The sequence below is a fragment of the Tenrec ecaudatus genome, chromosome 11 (assembly GCF_050624435.1).
Source record: "Tenrec ecaudatus isolate mTenEca1 chromosome 11, mTenEca1.hap1, whole genome shotgun sequence".
Lineage (NCBI taxonomy): Eukaryota > Metazoa > Chordata > Mammalia > Afrosoricida > Tenrecidae > Tenrec > Tenrec ecaudatus.
Genome location: NC_134540.1, coordinates 112,492,212 through 112,513,220, shown reverse-complemented (window position 1 = coordinate 112,513,220; position 21,009 = coordinate 112,492,212). Strand labels below are relative to the sequence as shown.

Genomic DNA, 21,009 nt, shown 5'->3' with positions numbered 1-21,009 from the left:
CTAGATAAGATAGGCAGGATAAACAATCTGGAGGAGAAAACAACAGGACCAACGGTTCTGGGAGGCACATGGGAGAGAGGGAGATGGTAAAAATAAAAGAGGATGTCAACAAACCAAGGGACAAGGAAACAACAAGTGATTTAAAATCAATGGCAAGGAGGGCATAGGATGCCTGGTGGGGCTTAATCAAGTGCAATGTAGCCAAGAGAAATTATTGAAAGCCAAAGGAAGGTCGAACATGACAATGGGAAAAGAGGAAAGAAAAGGAAATAGAAGAAAGGACTAAGAGGTAAAGGACATTTATAGAGGTCTAAATACAGATATGTACATATGTAAACATATTTATATATAAGAGTAGGGAAATAGATCTATGTACATATGTTAAATATTAAGGTACAGATGGACATTGGGCCTGTACTCAAGTCCTCCCTCAATGCAATAACACTTTGTTCTAATAACCTGGCATTCTGGGATACTCATTTTCCCTGACACGATCACTGAAGATAAAACGGGTGCATAAGCAAATGTGGTAAAGAAAGCTGATGGTGCCTGGCTATAAAAAATATATAGCATATAGGGTCTTAAAGGTTTGAAGGTAAACAAGCGGTCATCTAGCTGAGAAGCAACTAAGTCTACATGAAAGAAGCACACCAGTCTGCTTCTGAAAAATCCGCCAACCCCCCTGCCTAAGGATCACAGTAGTCTAAGGCGCAATCAGTCATGGCTTGCTGCAGACGAGGCATCAGTTTGTTCTGTTGTGCCTGTGCAGTGAAAGCTAACAACATGTATGATCTGAGTAGAGCATCAAGGTAGCTTTATTCAATTTGGTGTTGATGGGATAGGTATAAGGCATCAAATACCCAGAACCAAAAATCATATTGATGTGAATGAGGGGAGGGCGGAATGGAGACCCACAGCCCATCTGTAGACAATTGGACATCACCTTACAGAAGGACCTCAAGGAAGAAATGAGCCAGTCAGGATGCAGTATAGCACTGTTGTAACATACAACTTCCCTCTAGTTCTTTAATGCTTGCCCCCACCACTATGATGACCCCAATTCTACCTTACAAATCTAGCTAGACCAGAGCATGTACACTGGTACAGATAAGAGCTGGCAACGCAGGGAATCCAGAACAGATAAACCCCTCGGGACCAATAATGAGAGTAGTGATACCAGGAGGGTAGGGGGACGATGCGGGAAGAAAGGGGGAAACAATCACAATGAGCAACATAAAACCTCCTCCCGGGGGGAGAACAACAGAAAAGTAGGTGAAGGGAGACAGCGGTCAGTGAAAGACATGAAAAAAAAATTAATTTATAAATTATCAAGGGTTCATTATGGAGGGATGGGGGGTAAGCTGATACCAAGGACTCAGGTAGAAAGAAAATGTGTTGAAAATTAATGATAGCAACATATGTATAAATGCGCTTGACACAATGGATGGATGGATGGGCTATAATAAAGAAACTATATCTTCTCTTAATTTCCTGTGCTACAGAGAAAAAAACAACCCTACTTATTATCATTTATTAAATACAAAAAAATATATCACAATTATTTCTAGGTGCTAGAAATATAAATACAAGTACTAGAAATATGAAGTTGCTCAAAATTTATCAAGTACTATTTATTATGGTTAAAAGCAAGTTACTAAAATAATCTATGGTGAGTTAACTGAGAAACAAATGATATGGTTATAAAGAGGACCCTAATTGGCCTTGTTCTAACCAGACATATTCCAAGTTTTATAAAGTCACTGAATTCAAATACTTTTTCACACAAATATTAAAAATGAGTCATTTGTTTCTATATATCTATTTAATCATTCTATAGCCTCTTGGCAAACCTACATATAGAAACACATAATAGAAAGAAAGCACTTTCCTATAAGAAGTACTAGGTAGGGAAGGGATAAAATGGTAGCACGTCAGGTTTTTATCCAAATTGAATAAAGCTACCTTGATGCGCTACTCAAACCATACATGTTGTTAGCTTTCACTGCACAGGCACAACAGAACAAACCGATGCCTCGTCTGCAGCAAGCCATGACTGATTGCGCCTTGGACTACTGTGATGCTTAGGCGGGGGGTGGGTGGCGGATTTTTCAGAAGCAGATCATCAGATCACTTTTCCTCGTCCATCTTAGTTTGGAAGCTCCACTAAAAATTGTCAGTTGCACATAAGGTCCATCACAAACCCAGGTTTCCTACATGGACGGGGAGAATTCTACCACTGAACCACAAAAGCAAGATCTAATATCCACTACATTTTCTTTAGAGTTCTGCCCTACATATGAAAACTAGGCAGTAGACGATACAAGACCCACAACATACATCCTTTAAATATCTTTTACCATTTCCAAAATCTCTTAGACACACCTGGAAGAAAGAATTGTTAACCTTCAATGTATTCAAGTATACACAGCACATACAACCATAGACGTACTAAACAACCTAGAGTTGATTCACACTTCATAGACTCCCCACTTCACACCGCTCGCACCCTAACATCAAAAATTCTATTGACATGCTGTATGAGGAAGTTTCAAAAGAGTCTGCGGGAATTTTTCTTAATCTTTTAATTATATTTTCTATAAACTTATTGATGTCCCTTCAACGTTATGCCACTTATTAAATAGAGACTTTCCCCAAGATCACAAAGATATTAAAAAGTAAATTTGAGGTTTACTGTCTTTCTCTAATGGCAAAATTGTGTCCAAAGCTATTTAATATTTAAAGTTTTGACACTGGTGTGTGTGTGTATGTGTGTGTATGTGTGTGTGTGTGTGTGTGTGTGTGTGTGTGTGTGTGTATGTTTGGGGTCAGGGGAGAGAAGGAAGCAGGAATGAAAGGAGTTGTAGTGATGGAAGAAAATCACTCAGGAAAAACTCAGTTACCAGATAATTTATCTAGTCACTGGTCTCAGATCAAAGAATGGCAAGAGTATATGTAATGCATAGAAATACATCTTCCTCCTGGCTCTGTGTGAAATGCAAAGTTTTGTGTCATTTTCATGAATAACATGGGATAAATCTAGGGTGCAGCAACAGCATTTCTAAAAATCTGAGGCAGACAGATTTTTAGCAACCTGCTTATTGCCACCCTGACATATAAATATAAATAATATAAATATAAATAATTTCACCCTTTTACCTGACTATAAAACCACACACCAGTATCTCGTTGACCCCCCACAAGCGAGATGCTGTCGGCAGGTCTCCATCAAGTCAGTTTTGACTCAGAGTCCATGTGACACTGGGAAGTCCTTTAGTTAGTAGCACCATCACTCCTTTCAGCAAAATGAAATTAACATACATGTTCATTACTGATTCTTTTTTTAAAAAGAAAGTGGCAAGTACAATCTTTAACCATCATTCAAACATTCCAGAGTAGGGTATGCTAAATAATAATTGACAAAAATTATTTGAAGTCTTCCCAACTTAGCAATACTTTCCTGCTCTGTAGTTCCTGATCTACCTTGAGTTCATCCAGTGAGTCACTGAATTGCTTATGCTACTTTATGAAACCTGAATTAAAAAAAGGGATCAGTATTTATTGTGGTAAACAATAACATCTAAACTATATACAGAGGGAAATGAAAACATGAACAGTGAGCAATCAATGGGTATTAGGTCCATTTGAAGAAAAACTATTGAGGTCGGCTAACTTGTCAGTGAGTTAGAAGGATAGGGGGTGGGATGGTGTGGCAGTTACATAATCTCCTGTCAACATGGGAAGGGGTGGAATCTAGCCTGTCAATCAGGTCACAGCCTGATGACCTCATTTGGAGGTGTAACAGAATTAAATAGATGACTAGAGTCCAAATACACACACTCTCCCTGCAAGATATTCCTGTTGACAAGCCACATGGAGCTAAGCTGATGGAGCGAGAGCCCAGGAGCTGGAGGAGTCATGTGGAACTCCAAGCCATCACTGAGATGCTTCCACTACCACTGGCCTTTCCACCCACTGGCCTGTGATCTTTCTGCATTCAGCATCATTGCATGTGCTGCATGAGTCTGAAGAGGAATTTATAGACTGGTATCGGACATATGGGCTATTATCAGAACGGCCTATGATGTTTTCTTAATATTCAATTACTCATTGATATAAAGCTCTCTCTTGCACACAAGTGTCTCTAGATTTATTTCTGTCGTAAACCTTACTAACAAAGAGGGTCAAAGTGAAATCCTTGAAATCAAGATTTAGAAAGTGGTAATGATAAGTCTAGGATAACCAAAGCTGCGATAGACTGCAAGAAAGATCACTAAAAAGGAAGTCAAAGAATTTGAGAGGGGAAGCTTACCTAAGAGAAAGCTGCTTTGAACAAAATGGAATGTATTCAAACTAATCTAGAGCCACATATATACTTTTAAATAAACAGACTGTTTATTTTATTACATGTAACCCAATGCTGTCAAGTCTATTCCAACTCATAGCTACCCTTATATATATGAGGTACCCCCCCAAAAAAGGTTTTTTTTCAAAGCTATGCATTTAAATGTTTTTACAAAGCAACTTTTATCACCTTCAAAGTATTCTCTATTACACTTAATACACTTGTCAAATCTGCAATTCCATTCTTAAGAAACATTTTGCAAATTCATCTGTTTGGATGGCTGATGGTACCTCCCTCGTTTTTCTCATCTCTTCTACATCCTCAAATCCCTGTTCTTTCATGTCCCTATTCACTTGGAAACAAAAAGAAGTCAAACAGAGTCAGGTCAGTGAGTAAAGTGTGTGGGGCTGGTTTTTGCCAAAGACTGGAGCACTGAGATGGCTGCGTGAAGAAGTGCATTGTTGGTGGGGCAAAACCAGTCACCACCTGCCACAAATCAAGCCTCTTTTGTCCCACACGGTTATGCAATCTTTTCAGAACCTCTAGATAGAGAGCTTGATTAACAAACAGTCTGACCTGTGGAACAAACTGCAAATGCACTACAAGTTGACATTTTTGTCCCTTCGGGAAGTTGATGGATCCCAAGAACAAGGTTCAACATTTCACCTTTCTTGAAACGAAAAAACCACTCATTTACACTTGATTTTTTTTTTAACCCTAAAAGCACTGTCCTTGTAAGCTGTGTTCAACATCACAACAGTTTCTCTTTGACATTTTTCCTAAGCAGGAAACAAAATCTCATAGCTGCATGCTGTTCTCTTAAATTGGCCATTACAAAAAATGAGTTTTAAGTATAGCAAAACTGCTTTTACAAAAACACTCACTGTGATCACAGAGAACCTTCCCTGGCAACCACACTGGGTGCACTAACTCAGAGCAAGTTGCTTAAAGCTTCACTACTAGGAAAAATTGGGTACTACCAAAGCTCTGCTCTGCCCAGTCTATTCCAATTTGGGGAGTGGGGGAGATATCCCCTCATATATAGGGTGTCTGACACTATAAATCTTTATGGGAACAGACAACTTCATTTTTCTCTTATGGAAAAGCTGGTGACTGAACTGATGATCTCTTGTGGTTAGTATCTCAATGCTGAATGTTGCACATATTGATAAAAAATATGATCAAAAACAGCTAAATTTTCTTACTCTTTGAGGTGTTTCTGCTGCTGCAGCTGCCATGGCATCAGCTTTAGCCTTCTCAGCTTCATCATATGTAGGTAGAGAGGTAGCAACACTGTAGGGAGGTGGCACAGGATAAAATTCATTATAAACTTCTGAATCTGAAAAAAGGAAAAAGATAAGCATTTACAAGAGTTGACATTATTGCTACATAGTATAGTAAGCTATTAATTTATAAAAGACTGTTTTTATTGTAATCCTATATGTTATAAAGTTTAAACTCAAAACAATAAATACTACTGAGTCAATTCTGACTCATAGCAACCTTATTATATATTGTTTCGAATACTTCAACTCTTTACAGGAACAAGTAGTATCATGTTTGTCCTGTGGAGCAATTGGTGGGTTTGAACCATAGACCTTGCAGTTGGCAGTGCCACCAGGGCTCCATTCCTGTTATATGTAGTTTATAATCCTACCTCCTGTACCCTTCTAACCCTTATATATCCTTATAATCTTACTTAAATCCTATGGTATTTTTTCCTCACATGACACAAACAAGGGCTTTATATGCCTATTAAACTAGCCCCAGGCATTTCTTATTTTATTTTCTTGTTTTGAATATACACAGTAAAACATATACTAATCAAACCACTTTTACATGCACAACTCTGTAACACTGATTAAATGAAGCTCTGATACCATCTCAACCTACTTTTCCATTAACATATACTCAAACACCTTAAGATTTTATCTAAGTTCCAAATTAACTTTTCAAGTTATTGTTGTCACTTTGATCCTACCCACTAGGTGATCCTTAAAAGAGCAAGTTTAATGTAGATTTTTTTTTTTCATTAGTTAAGCTAACCTGTTTGGTGTGAAAATGACTTCAGGGAAATACCCAAGGAAGAATGTGTTCAGACCTACAGCACACACAATGAAGAAGAGGAAGGAGTAGAGTAATATGTTCCCAAAAATGAAGGAAAACAGCTCAAACCCAAGAATATTACATCCAGCCAAATTATCTATTAAAATAGATGGAGAAGTAAGAGTCTTCCCAGACAAGGAAAACTTCAAAGAATACATAAAAATAAACCCAACCCATAGCCGATCCAGTATGGGCAGAAGATCAACACTCACAGAGCGCAAGTAAGAAACCGTCACATAGAACTCCACCCAGAAAGCAACAAAGAGAAAACAGCCCCCAAGATAGCATTAGCTCAATAGTGGAAAGAAGGCAAGAATGAACCACACACACAACACAAACTAAGAAGATAGTTAGGAAAACACCCAACACAAAAAGTGAAAGATGACATCACAGAGTCCATCGATGGGTAACACTGAATATCAATGGGATGAAATCGGGCATTAAAAGGCAGAGGCTAAGAGATTTCATTAGAAAACATAACCCATCCATCTGCTGCCTACAGGAGACACATCTCAAGCTTGCAGACGAAACAGGTTGAGAATTAATTGCTGGAAAAAAATATACCCAAAAAATGGCAATGCAAAAAAAAGCAGACCTAACAATCTTAATCTCTGACGAAATTGAACTCAAGATACAAGCCATAACAAGAGACAAGGAGGGGCACTATAAAATGCTCAAGGGAACAGTAGACCAAGAACCAGTGAGCATAATCAACAAGACCTGTGAAACTTGTAAAGCAAACACTCCAAAAGATGAAAAAAGAAACCACAGGCTCAACATTTATAATAGGTGACTTTAATACATCACTCTCTGAAAAATACAGACCAAGAGATAACCAACCAAAAAATCCCCTGGGGCCAAATGGCTTCACAGGAGAATTCTACCAAGCATTCAAGGAAGAACTAACACCAATCCTACACAAACTCTTCCATGACATAGAAAAAGACAGAAAACTCCCAAACTCTACGTATGTGAAGCTAGTATAAATGTGAAACCTAAAGCGGGCAAGAATCCCACAAAAACTAAGAACTACAGACCAATATCCCTAATGAACATCGATGCAAAAATCCTTAACAAAATCCTGGCCAATAGAATACAACAGTGTGTATAAAAAAAAAACAACAATTCACCATGACAAAGTGGGATACAAATCAAGGAAGCAGGGATGATTCAACAAACAAAAGACCATCAGTATGTATGATTGACATGAAAAATTCTAAGAACCACATGATACTATCGATAGAATCGGAAAAAGCATTCTAGAACATCTAACACCCAATCTGTTTAAGACATTCCAGAAGATAGGAACGAAAGGAAAATTCCTCAATATGATACAAGCTATATACGAAAAACTAACAGCCAACGTGGTAATCAATGGAGAAAAGACAAAAACAATTCCATTGGAAAAGAGTGTTAGACAAGGCTACTCCTTGTCCCCACTCCTATTTAACATCATACTGAAGATCCTAGATAACAACATAATACAAAGAAAGGACATCAAAAGTATTCAGCTGGGTAAAGAGGCAAAACTATTATTACTCACCGATGATATTTTTGTTGCTGTTGTTTTAGTTTTTGTTTGTTGTTGGTTTTTAATCATTTTATTGGGGGGCTTGTACAATTCTTATCACTATCCATACATCCATCCATTGTGTCAAGGGCATATGAACATTTGTTGTCATCATCATTCTCAAAACATTTGCCTTCCACTTGAGCCCTGAATATCAGCTGCTCGTTTCCCCCTCCCTACCCACTCCCCCCTACCTCATGAACTCTTCATAATTCATAAATTATTATTTTGTCATGTTACACTGTCCGATGTCTCTCCCAGCCCTTTTTTTTTTTTTTACATTAGGGGCTCATACAACTCTTATCACAATCCACACATATACATACATCATTCTTTGCCCTAATCACTCTCAAAGCATTTGTTCTCCACTTAAGCCCTCTGCATCAGGTCCTCTTTTTTTTCCCCTCCCTCCCTGCTCCCCCATCCCTCATGAGCCCTTGATAATCCACAGATTGTTGTTTTGTCATATCTTGCCCCATCCGGAGTCTCCCTTCCCCCCCTTCTCTGCCATCCATCTCCCAGGGAGGAGGTCACATGTGGATCCTTTTAATCAGTTCCCCCTATCTAACCCACTCACCCTCCACTCTCCCAGCCTCGCCCCTCACACCCCTGGTCCTGAAGGTATCGCCCACCCTGGATTCCCTGTGCCTCCAGCCCCCATATGTACCAGTGTACAATCTCTGCCCTATCCAGTCCTGCAAGGTAGAATTCGGATCATGGTAGTTGGGGGGAGGAAACATCCAGGATCTGGGGGAAAGCTGTGTTCTTCATCGGTACTACATCGCACCCTGACTGACCTGTTTCCTCTCCTAAACCCCTCTGTGAAGGGATCTCCAGTGGTCGACACTTGGGCCTCGGGTCTCCACTCTGCATTTCCCCTTCATTCACTATGGTGTGTGTGTGTGTGCATACACACACACACATTTTTTTTTTTTTGCATGATGCCTTATACCTGGTCACTTTGGCACCTCGTGATCGCACCGGCTGGTGTGCTTCTTCCATGTGGGCTTTATTGTTTCTGAGCTAGATGGCCGCTTGTTCACCTTCAAGCCGTTAAGACCCCAGGCGCTATCTCTTTCGATAGCCGGGCACCATCAGCTTTCTTCACCACATTTGCTTATGCACCCATTCGTCTTTGGCAATCGTATCATGGAGGTGTGCAGCCAATTATATGATTTTTTGTTCTTTGATGCCTGATAACTGATCCCTTTGGGACCACGCGATCACACAGTTTGGTGTGTTCTTCCATGTGGGCTTTGTTGCTTCTGAGCTAGATGGCCACTTGTTTATCTTCAAGCCTTTAAGACCCTAGTCACTATCTCTTTTGATAGCCAGGCACCATCAGCTTTCTTCACCACATTTACTTGTTCACCCGCTTTGTCTTCAGCAGTTGTGTCGGGAGAGTGAGCATCATAGAGTGCAAATTTAATAAAAGAAAGTATTCATGCATTGAGGGGGTGCTTGAGTAGAGGAGCCCAAGGCCTTTCCGCCACCTTAATACTAAACCTATAAATATAGACACATAGATCTATTTCCCCATCCTCATATATATATTTCCATGTACATGTCTTTGTCTAGACCTCCATAAATGCCCCTTGACTCCCAGCTCCTTTCTCCATCTCCCTTGACTTACCTCCTGCCCCACTACCATGTTCCGTCCCCACCTGGGCTACAGCTATACCTCTTCTCTACGCAACCTTACCCTTGATCGTTCCCCACCAGGCCTGCCACTCCCCCCTCACTATCATTTTGTCTCCCAGCCCTCTTCTCTGCTGTCCATCCCCCAAGGAGGAGGTTATACGTAGATTCTTGTAATCAGTCCCCCTTTTCTATCCTACATTCCCTCCAACCCTCCAGGCATCACAACTCTCATCACTGGTCCTGGAGGAGTCATCTGTCTTGGATTCTCTGTGTTTCCAGTTGTTATCTGTACCAGTGTACATCCTCTGGTCTAGCTGGATTTGTAAGGTAGAATTGGGATCATGACAGTGGGCGGGGGGCAGCGCAGGGAGAGAAGTATATAAGAACTAGAGCAAAGTTTCATCATTGCTACCCTGCACCCTGACTGGCTCATCTCCTCCCCACAACCCTTCAGTTAGGTGGTGTCTGGTTGGCTGCCGATGGGCCTTGAGTCTCCACTCTGCACTCACCCCATTTACAATGATATGATTTTTTGTTCCTTGATGCTTGATACCTGGTCCCTTCAATAGCTCGTGGTCACACGGCTGGTGTGTTTCTTCCATGTGGGCTTTGTTGCTTCTGAACTAGATGGCCACTTGTTTATCTTCGAACCTCCAAAACCCCAGACGCTATATCTTTTAATAACCGGGAACCATAAGCTTTCTTCACATTTGCTTATGCACACGTTTGTCTTCATTGATCGTATCAGGGAGGTGGGCACCCACTGATATGATTTTTAGCTCTTTGATGTCTGATAATGGTCCCTTCTACACCTCATAGTCAGACAGGCTGGTGTGCTTCTTCCATGTGGGCTTTCATGTTTCTCAGCTAGGTGGCCGCTTGTTTATCACTGACGATATTATTTTATACATCGAAAAACCCCAAAACTCCACAAGTGGAGTGTTGGAAGCAATAGAGCAATATGGCAGTGGCAGAATACAAGATGAACAATCAGAAATCTATTTAACTGCTATACACATGAGACGAGATCACAAAAGAGGCAATTTAAAAGGTAGTACCTTTTACAATAGCCAAGCACAAATTGAAATATCTAGGGATATACCTGACTAAAACAATGAAATATTTGTACGACGAAAACTACAGAACACTATTACAAGAAACCATGAGTGACCTCAACAAATGGAAGAATATCCCATGCTCCTAGATTCAATATGGTAATGATGACAGTTCTGCCCAAGGGACTATGTAAGTTTAATGCAATCCTGATTCAATTACCCTCATCTTACTTCAAAGAAATGGGAAAACTGATAGATAACCCAATTCATATGGAGAGAGAAGCCCCGAATTAGCAAAAACTCGTCAAGAAGAAGGACATAGTGGGTGGGGCTTGCTTTACCTGACTTCAGCACATATTATACAGTCACAGTAGTCAAAACAGTGTGGTACTGGTATAAGGACAGATATTCAGACCAATGGAAAAGAGCTGAAAACCCAGAAATAAAAACATCAGCATAGAGACAGCTAATCTTTGATAAAGGCCGAAAAAATATCAAATGGGAAGTGGATGCCCTCTTCAATAAGTGATGCTAGAAAAAATGGTATTACCTGCAGAAAAATAAAGCGAGACCCTTACCTCACTCCACACACAAGAATAAACTTAAGGTGGATCACAGACCTTAAGGTAAAAGTCCAAGCTAATAGGGCCATCAATGAGGGAATTGGGACGAACCTGAGAACCTTGGCACAAGGAATACATAAGATATCAGAAATAGGGAAGGATACAAATACAGAGGAGTCACAAATTGACAAGTGGGATATACTGAAGATAAATCATCTGTGTACATCCAAAGAATTCACCAAGAGAATACGAAGAGAGCCCACAGACTGGGAAAACATCTTTAGCAATGACACATCAGACAAAGGTCTTATTGCTAAAATGTACAATACTTTACGAGCTTACAATAAGAAAAAAGCTAACTGCCCACTGAGGTGAGCAAAAGACCTGAACAGAAGTTTCAGAGGGGCAGAAATCCAAATGACCAATAAACATACGAGAAAATGTTCCCGATCATTAGCCAAAAGAGAAATGCAAATCAAAACAACAATGAGATACCACCTAACACCCTCAACGAAGGCCCAATTCAAAAAATCAGAAATCAACAAGTGTTGGAGGGGTTTGGGAGAGATAGGAACTCTTGTCCACTGTTGTTGGATGTGGAGGTACATACAGCCATTATGGAAATAGATTTGGAGATATCTAAAACAGGTGGAGATTGAGCTACCACAAAATCCAGCGATCCCTCTAGCAGGCATACACTCAGAAGAGGCAAGACACAAACCATGGCCAGACATCTGTGCTCCAATGTTCATCAAGGCACAATTCACAGTTGCAAGGAGTTGGAAACAACGCACATTTCCTACAATAGACAAATGAATAAAAAACTGTGGTACATACATACAATGGCGCATCCCTAAATAGCAGCGATGAACGCATGAAGCACATGGCTATATGGGAAGAACTGGAGGAAATCATGCTAAGTGACGTAAGCCAAGCACAAAAGGACAAATACATGAGTCCGCTGAGGTAAGCTAAAATAAATGGATTCTTGGGAAAAAGCTACTATATCCATACATCCTGGGGTGAGGTCCAGTAACTACGACAGAGGCCAAACAATCAAGGGCAAGATACATACGGCAGCCACTAAATCAGAGGGAAAAGGAAAGAAAAAAAAAAGACATGGGGGTGGGGGAGGTCAGGACATTAACCCACCCAAGAGGAGGGTATTGTTTATATCTTCACAGGAAAAGGGAGACCAGGCTTCACCCTCACGCGCCAAGACGTGGATACCAGCATGTACCAGGGAACCAATAGAGGTCTGCGGGGCCAGCCCCAATCTTAACTATGTGTACATGCCCACGCCCCTCTCAGAAGAATGCACTTCAGAGACAGCACTGGATTACAGCTTGGGAGAGGGGCGCATCAGATTAGAGCATATGGAAGAAACGAAAAGGGATGGAGAGCGAGGAGAAGACATCCTGGCATACCAAGCCCTGAGGACAATATTCTTGCTAAGAGCAGACAACACACAGAGAGGACAATAGGGCCAGGCCCACCACAAGACATGATGTCCCTCACTAAACCATAGCACGGCAGGGGACGACACTGGAGACACAGTGCAGGAATAGTGCACAATCTGACCCCATCATGCTGGGGCGAAACACTAAGGGCAGGCAACAGAGCAGCAAAGGGAACGAAGTGATGAAATCCCCAAAAATACCAAAAATAGACTTTGGATGCAGAGTGTGGCACCCCACCAGACTGGACTGGAAAACACTCATAAAAGCCAACAAACAGACCTTGAACTATTCATAGGCTTTTCCATTTTTGTCAGTGGCTTTTTGTTGTTGTTTTCTTTGTTTTGTTTTCTTTGGTTGTTGTTAGTGTTTTGTTGGTTTTGACTTCCTTTGCTGTTTTATTTGGCTTTGCCTGGTTTTTGCACTTATTAATGTATCTGCATGTTATCTAGATAAGCTAGGCGGGAGAAATAATTCAGAGATGAATAGAATGGGACCAATGGTTCCAGGGGACTATGGGACACAGGAAGGTGAGAGAAAAGAAGGGGCGGAGGGGAAACCAACCCAGGAACAAAGGTACAACAAGTGAACTAAAATCAATGAAAAGAAGAGCATAGGATGCCCAGTGGGGCTTAATCAAGGGCACTGCAGCAGTGAGGAATTATTAAACCCCCGAATGAAGGCCAAACATGATGGTGGGACAAGAGGAAAGTAAAAGGAAATGGAGGAAAGAACTAGGAGGCAAAGGACATTTATAGAGGTCTAAATACATGTATATACATATGTAAATACACATATAATGAGAGGGGAATAGAACTATGTACTCATATCTATATGTTAATTATTAAGATTACAGAAGGACATTAGCCCTCAACTCAAACATTCCCTTGATACAAGAACACTTTGAACAATGTGGCATTCTGTGATGCTCACCTTCCCAACACGATCAAGCAAATGTGGTGAAGAATGCTACTGGTGCCTAGCTATCAAAAGATATAGCATCTGGGATCCTAGAGGCTTGAAGAAAAACAAGCAGCCATCTAGCTCAGAAGCAACAAAGCCCACATGGAAGAAGCGCACCAGCCGGTATGATCATGAGTTGTACATGGGATCAGGTATCAGGCATCTAAGACCCAGAACAAAAAAAAAAAACCCAAGGTGAATGCAGGGGGGGGGGGGCATGGAGTGGAGAACCAACGCCCACCTGTTAGACAATTTGGACATCCACTCTCAGAAAGGTCACAGGGAAGAGATGAACCAGCCAGGGTTCAGTACAGCACTGGTGAAACACAACTTTCCTCTAGTTCTTTGCTTCCTGCCCCCCACTATCATGACCTCAATTCTGCCCTACAAATCGGATTAGTCCAGAACATGCACACTGCTACAGATAAGAGCCCACAACACAGGGAATCCAGGAAAGATAAACCCCTCGGAGCCAACAAGAGATACCAGGAGGATTAAGGGAGGGGGATGGTATGGGGGGAGGGGAGGGAAGAGGTGGGAGGGGAGGAATTGATCACAAGGATCAAACTAGAACCCCTCCCAGGGGGACAAACAATGGAAAAGTGGGTGAAGGACGACGGAGGATGATGTAAGATATGAAAATAATAATAATCTATAACTTATCAAGGGTTTGTGAGGGAGGGCGGGTGGGAAAGGGGGAGGGAGGTGGAAGAAATGGAGGGCTGATATCAGGGGCTTAAGTGGGAAGATAATGCTTTGAAAATTTGAAGGCAGTATATGTGTAAATGTGCTTGACACAATGGATGAATATATGAATTGTGATAAGAGATATAAGAGTCCCCAGTAAAAACCTTTAATAAAAAATTTTAAATGACTTCAGGGGATATCTTTAGTTATGTTTTAGACTATCTCAGGGCAATTGTTTCAGGGGTGCACCTAGTCCAAATGGCTCCAGAAAAGCTGGAATATATGAGAATTTACTTAAGGGGACAACAATAATCCACAAGAGAGAAAAGTGAAGGAGGAGGAGTAATGTAAACTATTGGTGGGGGAAGGGGGGGGGTGTTGATAAGTACTTTAAAATGCTGAGTACAAAACTGATGATGTGAAGTGTAAACCACAACCTGATTCACAATTTTCTTTTAATTTTTTAAAGAAAAGTTAAGTGACTGCCCCAAAAACACAATTAATTATTAAATAGTAGAATCAGGTATAAGTGGTATGTTGAATTAGGTGCCAATGTGTTGGCACCAACCCTTAGCAACCCCATGCACACAGAATGAATCAGTGCTTGGTCCTGTACCATCTTCCCATTTGTTCCTATGCATGAGCCCATTGTCCCAGCCACTATTTCAATCCATCTATAGAGGGTCTTTCTCTTTCTCACTGTCCCTCTACTTTACCAAGCAGTAAGTCCTTTTCCAGGGACTAGTTTCTCCTTCCAACAAGTCCAAAGCACACAAGAAAGAAATCTCACCACCCTTGCCCCTCTGAGCACTCTGGCCATACTTCTTCAGAGACAGATTTGTTTGTTCTTGTGGCCCTTGGTACTTCCAACATTGTTCAACTGCACACAGTTCAAACAGTTCTTCTTCAGTCCTTCCTATGCAATGTCCAACTCTCACATGCATATGAGACCACTGAAAATACCATAGCTTGCACCAGGCACACCGTAGTCTTCAAGGTAACCTAGTCCATTTCAACACTCAAGAGGTCTTCTGGCTCTTCCATGTCCCGCGGTGGGGAGGGGGGGTGGAGGGGGGGGTGGGAGGTCTTCTGTAGATTTACTCAATGCAATGCTTCCATGAACACTGATTGTGAATCCAAGCAAGATAAAAAATCCTTGACAACTTCCATCTTTTTTCCATTTCTCATGATACTTATTGATGTAATTGTGAGGATTTTAGTCTTCTTGATATTGAGATGTAAGCCATACTAAAGGCTGCAATCCTTATCTTCAGCAGCAAAGACTTCAGGGGAGATGGGGGTATATGACTCCAAACTGGTAGCATTTAAAGTGTACTTTTTTTAGAATAAGCATTATGTTTCAACATTTTAAAAAGTGTAATTTTTTTCCTAATTTTTCAGTATCCCACTTGCCCCTAGTTTCATGTAACAAAGAAAAACCATACTTTCTATTTTCTAGGTTTAGAAAATTAAACCTAATAAATTTATTTCTCCTTTTATTTTCTGGATTCAATTGTCAGTTCAGCAACTTTCCTAAGCAAACCTAGTTGGTCTTTACTTAAGTGTAAGTGCTATATGTTAAGAGTCCCCCTTTTACTACTTTTCTTTTGCTATTTTTCTACACCTACATAGTGCCTTAGGAGCCCTGCTGACATAGTGAATTTATAATCTGTATGAGTTTATTAATATCCCATGTATTTTAGACTAAAAAGCATTCCTATATATGTATATTTTCCTTTTCTCGATAGTATTTTAAATTCTATACCACTGGCTAGATTAATTATACTATTATTAGAATTCACAAATGTCTCATGGGGTTAAATTATTTCTCACCAAGTTGGTAATGCTGCCTCTAAAGTAGACCAGGTATGTGTATAAAAACTTTAAATATATGAATGGATTTTGAGCTCACACTTAAGTGTAAGCCCTCTTCTAAGAAAAATGAGCTCTTACAGTGTAGCCCCGCTCAATATATTGACCTCAAGAGGAACAAAGACATCCATTTCCCCTTAACTCTGCTGCCATACTCTCAAGGAACCCTTAATCCGGTTACTATCTCTACAGATTTACCTATTCTGGATTTCAAATACAGAAAACATATTTTTATTAACAATAACAAAGTAAAACAGATAAAAAGATTAAAACCAGAAAATACTAAGAGCTAGAAAAAAATTTAATGGATCATCAAATAATCAGGTGAGAAATTTTAACCTAACTATATCTGCAACAACCCACCTTTCAATGCCTTCTGTGTGGCAACAGGCTATTCATGTGCCCCGACCATAGTCAGAGGGGCTTCACGAGGAGCTTAATGCATGCATATTTCCTTCACTTTCTTTTTAATGGAAACATTTTTAAGATGGTCAATGGGAAATCAAATGATATGGTATTCTATTTTGACCTAACTAAATCTGCCACAATTGACTCTACAATGTGGTCTGTCTGATAACAGGTCTATTCACATCCCTCAACTATGATCTGAGGGGTTCATGGGAGGCTTAATCCATGTGTAGAGCCCACAGCCCACAAATGGATTCTACCCTTCCAGTGTCCTCCGTGGCCTTCTGCAAACCAGGTGTTCACAATTTATGCAGATACCATTCCCTGCTTTACATCTGTATTATATTATTTATTATCCTTGGATCACTCAGGCTGGTGTACTTCTTCAATATGGACAGCAAGCAGGGCCATTTCAGAAGAACTAATTATTCTTAGATTGGGGCTAGAATTACATAAAAGCCCCAATTTAAAAGCTTGTCTATTTAAAGTGTTAGGTAAGTCCACATGGAAAAAACACACTAGTCTATGTGATACAGGAATGCAAATAATAAACTCCAAGATCAGAGAAAGGAATGGTATTCAAACTTAAATAATTCTGAACACCGGTTGGCAGAAGACTATGGATAAAGGGAATGCCCAAAGTGCATTTCCAGAGTCCCCACTTGGATTAAGCTGCCACTGAACTCCTTCAGCTTACTGTCCAGGGATGCGAGTAGTCTTGCCCTCAGATAGAGTACACTAGAAAGTGGATTACTGTAGATTTAACATATTATCATTTGTTTTCCCTTTTGACCCATTTTTAAGTTTGTTCTAATTTCTATTTCTTATACTTTCTCTTGCATCACGAATTTTGTGCTTTATTTTGTTATTTTTGGTGCTTTTGTGTGATTTTATTTATATAAACACCGCAATGCCTAAATCTAAAGAAACAGTAACTAGATGAATGGTTCCTTAGGGTTATGACAAGGGAAGGTGTGGGTGGGTAAGGAGATTTAATAAAGAAAGTGTTTTAAAATTGATTGTGGTACTGACTGTACAATTTTAGTACATTTAAATCACTTGTTTTTAAAAATCATTGATGAAAAAATAGGACAAACATAAAGGCTCTGTTGCAGGCCAAAAACATACTATCAAATATAATGTGTTAGGCAGGGTTCTCTAGAGAAACAAAATCAGTACATTTATGATTTTATATATAAATTATATATACCGTATATACTCGAATATTAGGTGACCCGAGTATAACCCGAGGTGCCTAATTATTACCTGGGAAACCAGAAAAACTGATTGACTCGAGTATAAGCCTCGGGTGGGAAATGCAGGATGTGAATTAACACAGAGACCAAAGGGGAGAGATGGAGCGCGGCCACAGACACATCCTTACCAGTTCAGCTGCCAGAGTAAGTGAATCACTATGGGTGCTTCTGCGAATTGGAGCTGCCCACGTCATAGGACGGCTCTGATTGGTTAGATGTGAGTAAACAAACATTCAAATCCCTGCAGTGTCAGCGGGGCTTTGAATGAACAGTGGAGGAACGGCAATCAAAGCGAGATGTTACACCTCGCTGGGGTACCACTGACTCATGTTTAAGCCAAAAAATGTGCTGAAAAACTCGACTTATACACGAGTATATATGGTGTGTGTGTGTGTGTGTGTGTGTGTGTGTGTGTGTGTGTACCCAGTGAGAATGAATATAACAGCTAATTAGTCCACACTGAGGGCTCAGTTCAACTCACTTTCGTTCAAAAGTTAATATACTGGAAGTCCTTCAATTCAAGTGGGCTGTTGGGTCCAAAGGTCAAAGACGCAGACAAGAGTCTTCCCTCGGGCAAGGCAGGCAGAGTCTGCCTACAGCAGCAGAGAGCAGGGTAGGTCAGCAATAGTCAGTAGCTAAGGAACTTAGTGCGGCAGGCACTGATGGGATCTGGAATTCAAGCACGGCAACAGGATCCGCCAGTCTCAAGCTCAAGTGAAGCACACACTAGCAGCATGGCAAAGTAGATCTCAAAGGAGCCTGTAAGCTCCAGTAGCAGGATTCAGGGGGTGGCTTGGCCCACAGGTAGTGTAGCACCCAAGTTAAGGTAGAGAACACTAGCTAAAGCAGCAGCACACTGGTGGGAGCACCAGGAAGCAAGAAAGATAGGGCAGGTCTTGCAGAGCCATTTATTTCTGCCCTCCAATCAAACTTCAACCTGATTAATCACCACCCATATGTTGGCACTATCACATACAGAACACAAAATAAATGACTGCGAACTACTAAAAGTAGACAAGGCATCAAAAGACTTCATCAGATGAATAAAAACAGAGCCCACAAACTGAAAGAAAAATCGTTAGCAATGACACACTGGGCAAAGGACTAGTCTCTAAAAGCTATATCTACATATCTAAAAAAATCCAATTAATAAATGGACAAAAGGCATAAACAAATAGTTCACTAAAAATTACTTCCAAATAGCTAACAAGCACATGAAAAAATATTCACAAAAAAATCAGTAGCCATCCGAGAGATGCAAATCAAAATGATTACAATGACACCCCAATTCAAAGAACAGAAAATAACAAATAATATCGAAGGTACTACGCTGTTAACCACAAGGTCAGCAGTTCAAAACCACCAACCACTCCATGAAAGAAAGATGATTTCCTACTTCCATAAAGAACTACAGTCTCAGAAACCTTCAGGGACAGTTCTACTCTCTCCAATCAATCATAATGTTCAAATAAACGTATACAAATAAAGTATCACTTGATGAGTGAAAAAAATGGGAGTATGACTTTCAAGCAATACCTATTTTTAAAGGTCATGAAAAAAGGGGAAACTAATTTAGTGAAAGAAATGGTAGATCTTTTTATATATTCCACATGGTCTAGATGAAATCTGGGCAAGAAAACAATAGTAACCAAAAAAATTGGCATGAATTTTGAGCAGTAAACATCATTAATTATAGAATAAGAAATAGGAAGATAAAATACTCCTTGAAAGGTTTTTAATGTTAAAACTAGTCTCAGTAACTAATTTAAAAATAAATTTTATACCACTATGAATAATTTTATTATATAATGAATATATGAAATATCTAAAGAAAGTATCCATAGTTGCATGTATTCATCTCATTTTAAGGAAACTTGGCAAACTTGATAGGATTTTACACTGTTATCAGAACTGTGGCCAAATACACTCAAGCTATCTCATGAGGATGGAAAGGCAATGGGGTAAATAATAGTAACGACCACCAGGGCTCTGATGTTACAGTGAGCATCTTACTTTGTTTTGTGACCTATAACTCAGACCTATGACATAAATTGCTTCCGAGAGTGCGCAGCTAAGTAAGAGTTCTAAATGTTGAGTTGGAAGCTACTGGGTCATAAAGTTAACTGTCTGGTTGCAGCCAAGTGCTCTAAATAAAGCTAACGGGGGCCTTCTTCGGGAGTCCCTGGAAGTTAATGTGCTTGGCCACTAACCAGAAGTTTGACAGTTTGAACCCCCACAGGGGAGCATACGAGGAAATTTCTGGGGATTTGCTTCCAAAAGATCACACTACTCAGGACTCTACGAACACAGTTCTACTTCGAAACCCAATAGGTTTCCCTGAGAGGGAATGGCTGCGGCACCTCTTTGGTTTATTTGGTTTGGGGCTTCTTGAATGTCATGTAAGATGATGGTTAAAAGGCAAATTAAAAAAGGAAATAAGTTTCAGTCCCGTGAAGAGTTTTCTTACAAGACATTGAGGGGTAACAAAACAAGATGATCTGAAACTGTGAGGCAGGCAAGTGTCTTTTCCAAAAAGAGGATAAAAAATGTGTTCCTGTTACGCACCCACCTTGACCCCCAACAGCGCTCTTCAAACCTGTCTTTGTCCTTGACTCTTGCATCAGTCCCAGGGGAAATACAACTTGAGAAGCTGGCAGACTTCAGAATTTTGAATGGACAGAAACAAAACCAAAGCAAACTTTCTCTGCTCCTGGACCCTGTGAGCTCAGGAAGATGTGTTTGGGCTGAGCCTCTGGAAAGGTGAATAGCCCTCATCATAGGGAAGATAAGAGCCTTTCTCGAGCTTGAAATATTATATTTGGCCTCAAGAACAATTTTCATCTTCTACTCACTGAACTGTCAGATCCCTCTGATCACAGATGCTTACACACTCTTGATAAAATTGTTATTGTAAGATTTAAATAAACAAGAATGAGTGAAAAAAATCATATTTGAAATACTATACAACTATTCAGTTAATATTCATGTAAGATGAAGGTAGTTCATTAAGATAGGCTAAAAGATTAAGAGGAACAGTAGCAACTAGGGTATGTCCAAAGTTTATTAACATATATATGGGATAATGTAAT

The 21,009-nt window shown here is 40.2% G+C and overlaps 1 protein-coding gene across 1 annotated transcript in view; it reads right to left on the bottom strand.

Annotated features, from left to right (window-relative positions):
• NDFIP2 (Nedd4 family interacting protein 2) overlaps nt 1-21,009 on the bottom strand; it is a 75,345-nt gene that overhangs the window by 33,678 nt on the left and 20,658 nt on the right. The window contains exon 3 of the mRNA XM_075563508.1: nt 5,548-5,681. Coding sequence (XP_075419623.1) covers nt 5,548-5,681 — 134 coding nt within the window. The remainder of the gene's footprint in view (nt 1-5,547; nt 5,682-21,009) is intronic.